Raw genomic sequence first — 13,574 nt, 5'->3', positions numbered from 1 at the left:
CCCCGTGGCAGTGGGCGAGGCCCCGCCTGCACTCCAGCTGGCTGATTTCCCAAGGCCTTTTCTCCTGGCAGTGGGGAAGGCAGGAGCGGGCCAAAGAAGGGAGCCCAGATGCCCTCCCCAAGGGCTTCCTGGCAGGGGCCCCAGCCAGGCAGACTCTTATCCACCTTAAGGCCCTGTTCCTCCTCGGGGTCTCACTGCCCCAAAGACGCAAGAACCAGGGGCCACAAGCAGCAGCACCAAGAAGGAATCGTGAGCCTCAAAGGCTGCAAACAAGGGGCGAGGGCAGTGTCCTCGGGGTGGCAGGGGCCTGTGCCAGGCTTCTGGGAGGTCACTGAGTCACTGAGTCAGCCTCGAGGGATCCTGGGACGGCAGGGGTGGAGGCGGAGGTGGGTGAAGGAAAAGGACTAAAGCCACAGGCTTGACGAAGGCCCAGAGCCTCCTGCCTCTCCATCCCAGGGTCCCTGGGTTCTGCCCACAGGACTGCCTCAGTGGTCATCTTCCCTCAAGAGCACGGCCCAGGTGCAGCACATCTGCTCTGTTCCCAACCAGCTGCTTCTGCCCCTTTGGGTTTCCAGGCCAACTCCCGCCAGTTTTCCAAACTGTTTCTCAAATACCATCCCAGTGCCCCCTTCTCCTTTTCAGGCCTGTTCCTTCACCTCCCCGAGCCCCGTTCCCTGTTGCGTGCCCTCTTCTGGGCCCTCACTCACAGATCAGCCTCCCCCTGAGATCTATCACACCAAGAACATCTCTACTGTTCTCCCCCTGCCCGACCTGGCCAGTTCTCAACCAGCAGACAATTTCTGGAGAGACGGGATTCTTGGAGCAGGTCACCCGGAACCTGTGTCTGAGTTTCCACATCCAAGAACCTTCCCCTCCTGATGGAATCTGGGCTGGCAGCTGTTTGGAAACCCCATGGGAGTTTTTACCCTGAAACTCTACAACTCCAGAAGAAAGTGGAAAATGTAGACCTGCTGTTGAGAACAGTAAGAAGTTCAGAAAACTGGCTCATCCTAGGAAAAACTAAATTGAAGGGTATTATTTTGGCTGGAGAAAGGGCGGTTATTTACAGCGCGTGGGAAGCATCCAGGCCTTATTTCCCCCAGAACAGGGAAAGGCGGGATGTCAACAGTCTGGGAAGCTGGGGAGGACTTCCTGGGTCCCCAGGACATTGTGGGGGACAGAGGGTACTGAAGCCCAGCAAGGAAGGACCGCCTGACGTCCCTGCCTGTTGCCTGGTGCTCTCCACTGGGCCTCACTCTAGACTCACTCAGGGTGTCTTTGATTCTGTCTGACGCACTTTAAGAGGCAGGAGTGTTGAGCTGGAACCTTCAAGAAGAAGGAGACAATCGCTTCAGTTCTCTGCTTTGGGAGGAAGAGGGCAAGCATCCAGCTCAGGGGCGTTTCACCGCTCCCTGCCTTAGACCTGGGGAGGCCATGCCTGAGGGGCGGATGGAAGAAGGAGTGAGCCTCCTGACTGGCTACAGCTGAGAAAGACGAAATTTCTGTGCATCTTCACCAAAACTGCCAAGTACAGCTGTGCAGGGTGTGCACTGCATAAGGGTGTCTGGGCATACTCACGGAGCCTTGACTTCGTCTCTGACAACGTGACAGGTGTCTTCTACTTCTCAGAAAGGCACTGCATGGGCTAGGAGCTGCCTTATATCTCATTGAAGGAAACAGGTGATAAGGTGTCCTTGGGTCACCTGGACTCACCAACACCTCTAAAGTCCTGGGTTTCCTTGGGGAGCTGGGAGCAGGGGTGTGGCCACGCTCTACTGCGGGGGCAGCAAGCTCAGGAAACACACCCCTTACTGGGACCACCTCCTCTTCAGGCCGCGGTCCCACTCTCTACTGTCTCCAACATTAGCTCATCTCGGCCACCACTGTCCCAGTATCTTACTTTAAAAGACAATCTGTTGAAAAAGTGCCAGTTAGAGCACATGCTGGGGGGAAGAGGCTCCCCTCCGCCCCCTCCCTTGGTCTGCCCCGCCCCATCTCACCGGACAGCAGAGGGGCAGCCAGGATCCCCTGCACGTGCAGGTCCTGGGGCCCTTCCTTCATCCCGCCCAACCCTAGATGCTCAGGAATACCTGGTTACTCCCTGGGACAGACCCAGGCCTCACTTCCAGCACTTCTCCAGGGACCACTGGGTGGGACAGGGCCTCGGGAGGCAGGGACTGGTCCCAGTCCTGTGTGACCCTGTGCAGGCCCCGACCCCTCTCTGGGCCTGTCTGTGCCTCCACAGAACATGCCAGCTCTGACTACAGCAGGCCTCTCACCAAAGGATCTTGGGTGCCCCTTTTCCTCCTTCTAATTTCTCCAGGGAGGCAGAAGGGACAGATTCAGGCCCCTTGGACCTCTAAGGACATTCAAACACCAGCCCTGCCCATGCTGTGTGCTCAGGCCCCAGAACCATTGCCAGGGGACCACAGTGTGTCAGATGGACAAGAAGTCCATTAGAAGGCCAGAGGACGGGCCCAGCACCTGGTACCAGGTGGGCCCAAAGCCATCCCACGCCTCCTCCTCCGGAGCCCTTTCTCTCTCTTGCTCACTCATGTTACACCAAGGAGGTGACAGCCCCACGGGAAGGGCATTAGGAGACTCAAACAAGAGATTACAAGCCAGTCTCAGCAAACACGTCACGCCAAGTTTGTATCGGACACCGGGCCTTGACTGTGCAACACCTGGGCCCTGGCAGGTGCAAGGAAGGAGGACACCCCCAGGGACAGACAGGAGCAGGTATCTGAGGGTGGTGGGGCCAGAGCCAGTGGGTGTCATCACCGTCAGGACAGGTGGGGCTGGGCGGCCTGACATTCGGCAGAGGAAGGGAGGAATGGCTGCCCTGGCCCTGCGTCTGAGTGACAGGGATGGGCACTAGGGCAAGGGGGCCAGCCAGTCTGCCCATTCACCAGGAGTAACAACTGGAAAGACAGGCTCTGTTCCCAGCTGGGACTCCTCTGGGGCCTGAACAACCACCCAGCTGCCTCCCTCCACAGCAGCACCTGTAGCTCCTGTCCCCCACTCCTCCTACCCTCTCCACGTTCTGCACCACAGCTCGCTGGGCTGGATCTCAGATGAGGCAGAGGTGGGTGCCAGGGGGCTGGGTCAGGGGAGAGCAGGGAGGAGGGGGTGGGGCTGCCAGGTGTGCTGGGCCGGGCAGGTCCAAGTCCAGGGTGGGGTGGGCTCTCCTGGCCCTGCCTCCCCACAGCACCATGGGAGCGAATCTCAATCCACTCCTGTCCTTGTTTGTGCCGGGAAGCAGTGACTGCTCGGACAGAACTAAGAGCAGCAGGGCCTGGGGTGAGGGTCACAGACCGCCGCCTTCCCAGGCCGAGTCCCGCTCCTTGCAGGTGGGCGGTGTACTCGAGTAGGGGGGGGCTTTCAGTCTCCCCTTGGGCCCTGCCCCTTGCCTGGTACCCCGCAGTGGCGGGGGGTGTTCTTGGGCAGCTGTGGCTGCGGGTGGTGGCTCTGTGGGGAGAGCAGCTGTGGACAGGGGCGGGGGGCCCAGAGAAAGCCAGCTGGGCCGAGGGCATGGGAAGGCCGCATGGACAAGAGAGGGACAGGCCTGAGCACCGGGGCCGCTGGGAGGGGCTGATCATGGCAAGTGAGACAAAACCTCAACTAGGAAGTGGGGGGGCTGTACCTGCAGCCCCCAGCCCAGCGCCTGGTCCACTGGGAGCCCTGAGGGAGGGTGCGTTTGTGCTGGTGGGGGGTTCAGCACCAGGGGTCTGCTTCCCTCCAGGAGCCTCCTCGTGTCTTGGCTAGCACAAGCTGGGGGAAGGGAGTGACATCAGAGCACGACTGTGAATCCGGCTCACGTGGGAATGAGTGGATCTGTCCCTGAAGCCCCTGGAACCTGTGTGGTGGCAGGAACCTCAGTGGTCATCTCAGTCCTTCATTTTGTTGGTGGGGATACTGAGGCCAGAGAAAGGAAAGGGCTGGCAGGCTAGGGTCTGAGCTGGGACCAGAACCAGGGGCCCCGGTTCCCAGCAAAGGTTGCCACTGCCACCACCACAGAGCCCCGCTAAGCACCTGCACGAGAGCTGGCCTTTGGGACCCTCCCGATCCTTCTACGTGCTCAGAATGATTCTTACTACTGATTCTCCTGTCTGGGTGCCTAGACCAGTGCCAGGAAGAAGGGCCCTCGGTGTGGAACAGATGAATCATCTCCAGGCCTTATTTTTGCTCATCTGTATTTTCTCGTTTTCCTGCAATGATTATACACTTCCCAGCCTTCACAATATTCAGAAAGAAAACCCACTGTTTTTTTACTTTAAGCAATACCCTGCCAACCACACAAGACTATTTAAGGAGCAAAATAAACAGGAGAAAATGCTTGAAGGACCGGGAAGCAGCACACTGGTGGGAGGAGTGTGTCCACCGCCTGTCCTCCTGCCCGCGGCGCCAGCTCAACCACGAGAAACGAGCAAGACCCTTTTCTCGACACCACCCCCTCAACTCCTTCCAGTTCTCACAGCCCCAGGGCCACCTTCCTGCCGTGGAGGCTGGGGGGTGGGGGCTGCAGAGGGAGGCTAAGCACGATCCGATCCGGTAGACTAAGAGAGACGGAAAGTCTGCTTCTCACCCAGGGAAAGGGAGAGACACAGAGAGACACGGAGACACGAAGTGAAGCCGGGGAAGGCAGGCAAGAGAGGCAGAAAGACTGGCAAGGATGTGAGGGCAGAGCGGGGCAGGGGCAGCCCCAGAGGTGGGCACGGACCACTGGCCCCACGGGAGGCCCCTGCAGGCAAGTGCACTGACATTCTCCACTCTGCGTCTATCCTGGTTAAGATTAAGTTAGAAACATCAAAATGCCACATCCCTGAAGCAGCAGCCGTCGGCAGAACTCCTCCATATGGCTGCAGCAGCCAGGAGTTTGAGCTAATAGAAGTTAAAAAAAAAAAAGAAAAGAAGGCTGGGATGTGCTCCCAGAGAGCCACGTGGGCCCTGCTCGGGCAAGTACTGCAAGGGCCCCGCCCCTGCTCGCGTGCCAAGGTCACCGTTCTCGTTAGAACAGCGGGCTCTTTTAATGACAGCGATGGAGCCTGCTGTTTTGGACAACTGGGCACCCACCCCCTCCTCAAGTTTCACATCCACAAGAGTGGATGTGATGCAGCCAGTGGGGACCAGGGAATGGAGCACTGGGGAATGTGTGTCATTTTCTTCATAGGTCACCCATGGTGCTGCTCTTGGTTGGAAAGGGGGGCAAATGGCTGGCTGAGACCCCCACTTTGGGGAGGGGATCTTCTCAGATGTTGGTCCCACCCCTTGAGCACCCTGATGGGGAAGCCAGAGAAAAACCCTAACCACCTGGGTAACCCTTCTGCCGGTGGCTCCCACCTGCAGGATGTGTGCAGGGTGCGTGTGGTGCAGGCAGAGTGGCTGGAACTCTGAGAGTGAGGAGGGTACTGACTCCTCCAGTTACTGGAAAGATAACTCGAGACGTCTGAGCCACAGCCCGCTGGCTCCTGAGCAAGGACACCGGCGCAGTGGCCAGGGGTAAGTGTCCCTGAGGAGAAGTCTAAACTCCACTCGACCAGGACTTCCTGTGCCCAGTACATGGTCTATGGCCTCTGCTCAAGAAAAGTGCACTTGGGAATAAAATGACTTTAGGGGAGTGGGAGGGGTGCACCAATGCCTTCAGTGGGAGGTTACCAAGGCGGCTGGGGATGGGGGTCCATGCTGGAGCCCAGGGTGATTCAGGAGCTTTGATGAGAGAGGGTTTCTGGTCATCTCTGAGGAAGTGGGCATTTGTTCCAGAAGAAGGCCCCCCCCCTCCCCCCAGACCCAAAGTCGGGGCAGCTGGCTCAGCCCCAGGCCTGGCCATACGGAGGCAGCCTGTCCTGGGCCCTGGAAACCAGCAGCGCAGGCTGTGGTACATGATTCCTTCTGCATCTGCATCCCTGGAAATGCCTGCGCCCAGCCCAGGCAGAGAGCAGCAGAGTTTAAAGAGGAAGGGCTCTCTCTGTGCAGGGAACGAACATGATTCAGCACAAGTGGTGAATGAGGGCCGTGGAGGCCAGGCTCCCCCGTCAGGCTCCACTCCCTTCCTGTCACCTCAGCAGAGGCCCCAGACTGCACCTGCCGCATGGGATCCCCGCCGTGCCCATGGCAGCCGGGCACCACGCCACTCCTCTCTCCAAGAACACCACCACCTGGCCGGCTGCCAGGAACAGCCAAGCCCTGTGGACATGGCTCCCAGGAATCCAACCAAACGACAGCAAACTCAGATCTCAACTGTACGAGCAGGTCTGGTAAATAAAGCCCCCAGATGCACAGCCCCAGATCCAAGGGCTTGCTGAGGACACACCGAGACGGCGTGTCCCCGGCACACACACTCACTTAAGCATGTCACAGCCTGTGGGTGTGAGTACCCCACCAGGGACAAAAGTGGTGGTGGGGTCTCCACCCTCAGGAAGCATGAACTTAGCCTGACAAACAAAAGGAACATCGGTGTAGTGGGGCCTAACCAGCAACTGGTCAGAGTCTGGGGCTGACACGGCCCATGAGGGTGGCCTTGGAAGGCAGGGAGCCCTCCATGAAGATGAGGAAATGCATCCTGGTGGGGGACTCCCTACTCTTTGTCTGGTGGCCTTCCAACCTGCTCACCTAAGAGATCTTCTTGGCTGGGGGTGGGTGGGGTGTTGAAGAAAAAAGGTAACCCCTTGCTCGTCTTTCTGTTTCCAGGAAGGAAATACCTGCTCATCTTCCAGATCCCCAAGGAGCCTCCAAGTGCTTGTCCCTTATCCAGCACTGCCCCCACCCACCCCCACTCCCACCCCGGGAAGCCAGTCACCCTAGGTTCCTGAGGTTCTTTCTTGCATTGCTGGAGTGGCTCATGATCCCAGGTGGGGAGTGAGGCCAGGCCAGCTACCCTGGCCATGTGGCCTGAGCCATACCATTGGGCTACTACTGGGACACCTCTGCCCCATAAGGCTGCGCCATACTGAGCGGCAGTAAACCAACCCATCAGACCTACTCCACGGGAAAGCAGGAGGCGGCAGGCCACTTCAGCCTGGGGTACCCCGAGGACACCGATCCCTTATTGCTGCTCCATGAAGCTAGCCGACAACCCAGCCTAGGATTCAGGAACTCAGAAAAACTGCTGGGCTGAAGAGACGACACCCTGCCTTCCACGTAGCCTGGCACTCGCCCTCTCTCTGTTACCAAGAGAGAGGTAGGCTGCTTCTTCCCTAGGGCTCCGAAGATGGCAAGTGTGAGCCCAGGACTTAGGGAGCAACATCTGGGGAAGGGTAAGGCCTGCCAGAGGGGCCCAGGGAAAGGGAGAGCAGTGGCCTCTTCTGTCCACAAGCCAGCTGTGGCTTTATCCCCGTGAGCACTGGCCCACACTGCTTCTGAACCTGCAGGGAGCTTCTGACCCGGACTGAGCCCTGGCCAGTAGACAGAATCCAGAGCATCCTGGGCCTGGCCTAAGAAAAGGGTACAAGACCCTGCCCGCAGCCTGGCCCCACCCCAAGCAGAGTCTCCTGTTTCTTACTGCTGTTGCCGTGAGAACCAGTCTCAGTTGGCAGAGCCAATGCAATTTCACACACTTAGTAGCGCTTGCTCTGCTCAGCACCTCAGATACCCTCCTGAGAGGAGGAAACACAACTCAGAGCCTATCAGCTGGGTCCGAGGTCAAAGCAGACTGAGGACTGGAAGGCAAGCTGCCTGAGCTGACCTTTGGCTCCAGGCTCCTCTTGATGTGACGTGGCCCTAAAGGGAAGGGGGCTGCTCTCCGCTCCTTCCAGGCCGCTGCCAGCTTCCTGGCGCCCTGCCTGCACGCCTGGCACAGCCCAGCACCGTGGACGTCAAGGAGGCCTCCTGGTACCTCTCCAGCAAAAGACAAGCATGGGCAGGCTGGAGAGCCTCCAACCAGGGGGTTCCCCCCCAATCTTAAGATTCAGAAGCAGCCACAACCCTTCAGCCCAACGTGAACTGCCCCACGTGGTCCCAGCGTCCCTGTTTCTACATCCTGAGCCTGTAAAAGGTCCCATGGTAGGGGAAGGGGAAGTCCCCGAGTGGGGCATATTCTGACCTCGGGATCTGCAAACCCTCTGGAGTTCTTACAAGATTGTCTGCATTGGTGTATTCGTCTGGGAAGAGTCTAGAGTTCCTTCAGAACCACAAAAAGCTCCTGGACTCCAGGGTGGGGAGAACCAAAGGGACAGGGATCTCTAGCCCCCTCCGCCCCGGAGCTCCAGGCAAACACAAACCCGGCAGCCACACACATTAGCAAACGCGAGAGAAAGTGCTGCCACGCAGGGACGGCCGTGACTGCCCCGACTGCCCTGATCCTGGCCTGTTTCTGTTCACTGCTGCCTACTCTGCGCCCTGCGAGGCCTGGACAGCATCCCAGCAGGACTGAGCCCCTGAACTCTGCGTACGCCCCCTCTTTGCCTACTGTGTTACTGGTCCGACCCCCCGTGAGGCCCTGGGTGTTTTCATGTCTCTCGGTGACTGCTCATTCCCTTTCTGAGCATCACCACCTCCAGACGCGAGGAGGAAACTGGAAAGGAAAATACGATTTGGGGGAAAGAGCCACTTCAGTGCACAGCACAGATGAAGCTAGATATTCCTGCAAACAGCCTCAGGGTCCTAGAAAACCACCTCTCAGTTTCTCCTGGACATTTGGACACCTCGTGCTCCCCTCCCAAGCTGCCCAGGGCCCACGTCCACTTCCTGGAGGGGCTCTGATCTGCAAGTTCCAGGGAACTCGGGGCAGCTCTCCAGGTGCCTTGGGCAGGCCCATCACTGGCTCTAGAGAGGCCCACAGACCTCACCCGGAGGTCAGGAGAGCCAGGGCACGCCAAGAGTGGGAGGGTAAATTATTCTGCTACTTTCACAGAAAAGGAGAAGCCTGGTGAACCCCATTGGCCCCCATCAGCCCCTGCAGTCCTGACACGAAAAAGGTGTCAGGGCACCAAGATGACACCATTTCTCAGGAAATGCTCCCTGCCTTGGGGACCCTGTAGGTGACACAGGGATGTATCTACTTTCCAAAACCCAGGGAGAAACAGCTTCCCTAGCATGTGGAAGCACACTTAGCCCAGAGGGTCTGCCTCATCCTGTGGGCCCCATGCCACCAGTCCTGAGGAGTACCAGCTGCCCTTCGCTCTTATACCCTTCAAGAAGGGCCTGTCTCAACCCCCACCATTGGCCCCTCCACACTCCTGTATCCTCCAGAACACCCACCCCAGTGCAGGGGAACAGTGTATGATCAGAAAAACCTTCTCACTGCCGGGTGTACAAATGGATATGATAGTCTGGAAAATCCATTATTCTGTTTGAAAGCAAGAGTTTCCATAGAGGCCATACACTGGTTTCCAATTTTTGAAAGACAAAGAAAGCCACACCATTAAAGTTGTGCGGTGCGTGATGTCACCCCTCTCTGATGCTGCTGCTCAGAGAAGGCACCTGGGGATCCAGCAGCATCTCAGGCAGCCTTCTAGATGTTGTTCAGGAAAGTGGAGGCAAGAGAAGAACCCCATGCTTCCAAAGTCCCCACGTCCCTGCTTTCCTCTCCCTGAGCAGCACACACCTCGGGAACACACACCCCAGGGTAACAGCACGCCAGCTACACATGGGGTTGGGGACTTTGCTGCGGAATCCAGAAGGGATGTGGGTCTGACTAGATCCTGGAAGCCCGTCCCAGGAAGGCTCTCCTACAGCCTCTTTCCTCAGTGATGGGAAAACTTCAGAAAGACCACCCGAGAGACCTCCTCCCCACCCCCTGTGCACTCCACCACTAACAAGGTCAGTCTTGCAAGAACATGGGGCTTGGACTGAGCTACCCCCCAAAGCCTGGCCAAAAAAGCCTGTTTGGTAATGCAGGAGGTGCAACCCTGTCTCCCACTCCCCAAAATCCACTGAGCAGGCCACTCCCTCCCTCAAGAGAAAGGAGGAAGGAAAACAAGCCAAAGAGAGGTGGATGACAGTGTTGGCTCCAGAGCAGCCCCAAGCAGAGGGAACCACCCAGATCTGCAAAGTCAGTCCCTAACCAGCAGGACTGGAACAGGCTGAGTGCAGAGTTCAGGCAGCCTCCTGAAGTCCCTGCAGCCAGACTGTCACACAGGAAACCAATCCAGCTCCCCTCTCTCCTCTCTCCACTGTTCCGCAGGGGCTCCTAGCTGAGCACCTGTCAAAGTTAGTCAGGGGAGAGAAAATCCTCTCTCCCACCTGAATCGCCTTCCAGGATGCCTCCCATCTAGGACGCCTTCCGGGTGGGCAAACGCCCTGAGGACTGGCATCTCATTAGCGCCAGGGCTGTGCCCTTGGTCTCCCCCTGGGGAAGCTGACAACTGCGCATCCCTTGAGGACCCTTGACAAGGGGTGACTGCCGGTGGGTAGAGAGAGCAAGAAAAGTGCTCTGGCCCAGGCCAGGCATCCCCTCCCACCAGCCGTCCCTGGGACCTGCCTCCTTCTCTGCTTGCGAAGGAGAGAAGCAGGGACATTATTCCAACAGGTCCCCCTCAGCCGGGCCTCACTCGACCAGCTTTCCTCCGCCCTGCCCCGAGGCCTGAAATTCAGGGGCAGAACCAAGGCACCTGCGGCCAGACCGGCTCCATCCTCGCGAGAGGGGGCCCGGGCGGTGCCTCTCGGCGCTCTGGGGCCTCCTGGGGAAGGGGCGGGGCGGCTCCGCGCCCCCTCCCCGCGCTCACCTGGCGCAGGTGCTGCAGCAGCGTCCCCGCCTCCTCCCGCCGGCCCTGGCGCACCATCCGCAGCAGCTCCTGGACCATGCCGACGCGCCGGTGGTAGGGGGGCAGCCCCGCGCCGGCGCCCGCGCGCCCCGCCTTGTCCCCCGCGCGCAGCAGCAGCGACGCCCAGAAGTCGGGCCGTTCGCGGCGGGGGCCGGGCGCCGCGCCGGGGCTGGCTCTCTCCGCCACGCTGCCCTTGGTCTGCCGGGTGCCCATGCCGCCGCCGCCGCCCGCGCTCTCCGCGCTCTCCGCGCCCGGCCGATGCGCCGCGTCCCCGCCGCCGCCCGCCCCTCGGCCGCCCGGCGCGCGCGCCTCCCGGGCGGCAACTTTGGGGGAACTGTTGCGCGCGGGCGGGCGGCGGCGGCCGCGCTCCCCGCGCTCCTCCTCCGCGCTCCCTGGGCGCGCTCCCCCGGCGTTCGCTGCCCGCCCGCCCGCCGGCCCCGCCCCGCCCCCGGCTCTGCCGCCGAGCGCCTCCCCGGCCCCGAGTCCCTCCCTCCTTCCCGCCCCGCCCCTCCGCTCGGGCCCGAGCTGCCCGGCACCCCCTCCCGGCCTGGTCCCGGCGCCGCGCCCCCTGCCGGCCGCGGCGCTGCGCCTCCCGGGAGGGGGCCTCCCTCTAGGTCCCCACCGGGTTCCCCAGATGCTTCCGCGACCGCGCGCGGGTGAGGCCTCGGGCAGGGGAGGGGAGGGGAGGCGGCCGGTGTGCTGGGCGACGTGGCGAAAGTTTGGAGCATGGAGGCGGTGGGGACGGTGGGGACGGTGGGGTCTCAGCTCCAGAGTGGGGTTTCTCAAAGTGGGCGCCGCTCAGCATCAGCACCCAAGTCGTCTGAGGGCTGGCTGAGAACGAAGAACGCCTCGTCCCAGGCCCACTGAATGAGTCTCCGCGGTGGGGCCTGGGGATCTGCATTTTTAGCCAGTCTCCGGGCTGACAGTGATGGACACTGCTTTGAGACTGGGCCAGTGGGGGCGGGTGGTGGTGCCTGAACCAGAAACCAGGTGCAAGGTTGTGTGTTATGTGCGTGTCCTTTTAGGGAGAGTCCGTTGCTTACATCAGTCAGTTTCAAAACATTTTTAGGGAGAGTCCGTTGCTTACATCAGTCAGTTTCAAAACAACCTGATTAAAAGATGGGCAAAGGACTTGAACAGACATTTCTTTAAAGAAGATAAATGAATGGACAATGAAAAGATGCCTGACATCACCAGTCATTAGGGAAATGCCAATCAAAGCCACAATGAGAAATCACTTCATGTCCATTAGAAAGGCTACTATCAAACAAAACAAAACAAAAAAAACTAGCAATTATTGGTGAGGATGTGGAGAAACTGGAACACTTGTGCACTGTTGATGGTAATGTAAAATAGTGTAGGCACCACAACGGAAAAAAGTGTGGTGGGTCCTCAAAAAATTGAAAATAGAGTTACCTTAAGATCCAGCAATCCCACTTCTAGGTATATACTCAAAGGAACTGAAAGCAGGGACTTGAACAGATACTTGTGCACCCATGTCCCTAGCCGCATTATTCATAATCATCAAAAGGTTGAAGCAACCTAGGTGTCCAAACAAAATGTGATCTATCTATGCAATGCAACATTATTCAGCCTCAAACAAGAAGGAAATTTTAACAAAACAGAAACAGAGTCATGGAAACAGAGAACAAATAGGTGGTGGCCAGACGGGAGGAGTTGGAGGGAGGAGACAGGTAGGGGAGATTAATAGGTACAAATTTTCAGTTGCAAGATAAATGAGTCAGGGATGTGAAATGTACAGTGTGGGGAATATAGTAAATAATTATGCAGTGTCTTTGTATTATGACAGATGGTAACTAGACATCATGGTGATCATTTTGAAATGTACAGAAATATCACATCACTGTGTTGTGTATCAGGAAGTAACATAGTGTTGTAGGTCAATTATACTTCAAAAATGAAGCAAACTCAAAGGAAAAGATCAGATTTCTGGTTACCAGCAGTGGGGGCTGGGGGAGGGGAACTGGATGGAGGCAGTCAAAAAGCAGGAACCTCCAGTTATAAGATAAATAAGTTCTAGGGATGTAACACACAGCATGATACTTACAACTCATGCTGCTGTATGTTATATATGAAAGTTTTGAGAGAGTAAATCCTAAGAGTTCTCATTACAGGAAAAGTTTTTTTTCTATTTCTTTAATTTTGTATCTACAGAAGATGATGGGTGTTCACTAAACTTCCTGCGGTAATCATTTCATGATTTATTTAAGTCAAATCATTAGGCTCTACACCTTAAACTTATACAGTGCTGTATGTCAAGTCTATCTCAATAAAGCTGGAAGAAAAAAACAGAAGGAAATTCTGATACATGTGAAAACATGGACAAAACTTGAGGACATTATGCTGAGTGAAAGTAGCCAGACACGGAAAGCCTGTATGATTCCACTCACCTGAGGTACCCAGAGTAGTCAAATTCATAGAGATGGAGAGCAGAAGGCTGGTTCCAGGACCTCAGGGAGAAGGGGATGGGAAATTAGTGTTAATTGGATACAGAGTTTCAGTTTTGCAAGATGAAGTTCTACAGGTGGATGGTGGTGATGGTTGCACAAGGTACTTAGTGATTACCCACCCCTACTACACACACACACACAAAACCAAGGTATTTAATGTTACTGAATGGTACACCTAAAAATAGCCAAGATGGTAAATTTTATGCGATGTGAATTTTATCACAATTTAAACAAACATAGCTGCAGTTTGGTCACAGTCAGGGCAGTGCCTTCGTTAAGATGGTTCTGGAACCCAGGGGTTTATGTAGCCCAGGATATGGAGTTAGCACCACAGTGTCTCAGCTGCTGCTCCAGCTGATGCTGCCTGTGTAGTCCCCGTGAAGCTGGCAGGCACCTCTTGCTC

General features: G+C 57.4%; 1 protein-coding gene across 1 annotated transcript in view; it reads right to left on the bottom strand.

Annotated features, from left to right (window-relative positions):
• The window catches only part of LRRC75A (leucine rich repeat containing 75A), a 37,451-nt gene extending 26,335 nt beyond the window's left edge, over window positions 1–11,116 (bottom strand). Inside the window, exon 1 of the mRNA XM_031685957.2 lies at window positions 10,662–11,116. Within this exon, the coding sequence (XP_031541817.2) occupies window positions 10,662–10,913 (252 nt within the window). The 5' untranslated portion in view covers window positions 10,914–11,116. The remainder of the gene's footprint in view (window positions 1–10,661) is intronic.
• Between the last annotated feature and the right edge of the window lie 2,458 nt (window positions 11,117–13,574).

Source organism: Vicugna pacos, chromosome 16 (assembly GCF_048564905.1).
Source record: "Vicugna pacos chromosome 16, VicPac4, whole genome shotgun sequence".
In the NCBI taxonomy this organism is placed as follows: domain Eukaryota; kingdom Metazoa; phylum Chordata; class Mammalia; order Artiodactyla; family Camelidae; genus Vicugna; species Vicugna pacos.
This window is presented reverse-complemented; position numbering and strand designations above follow the sequence as displayed.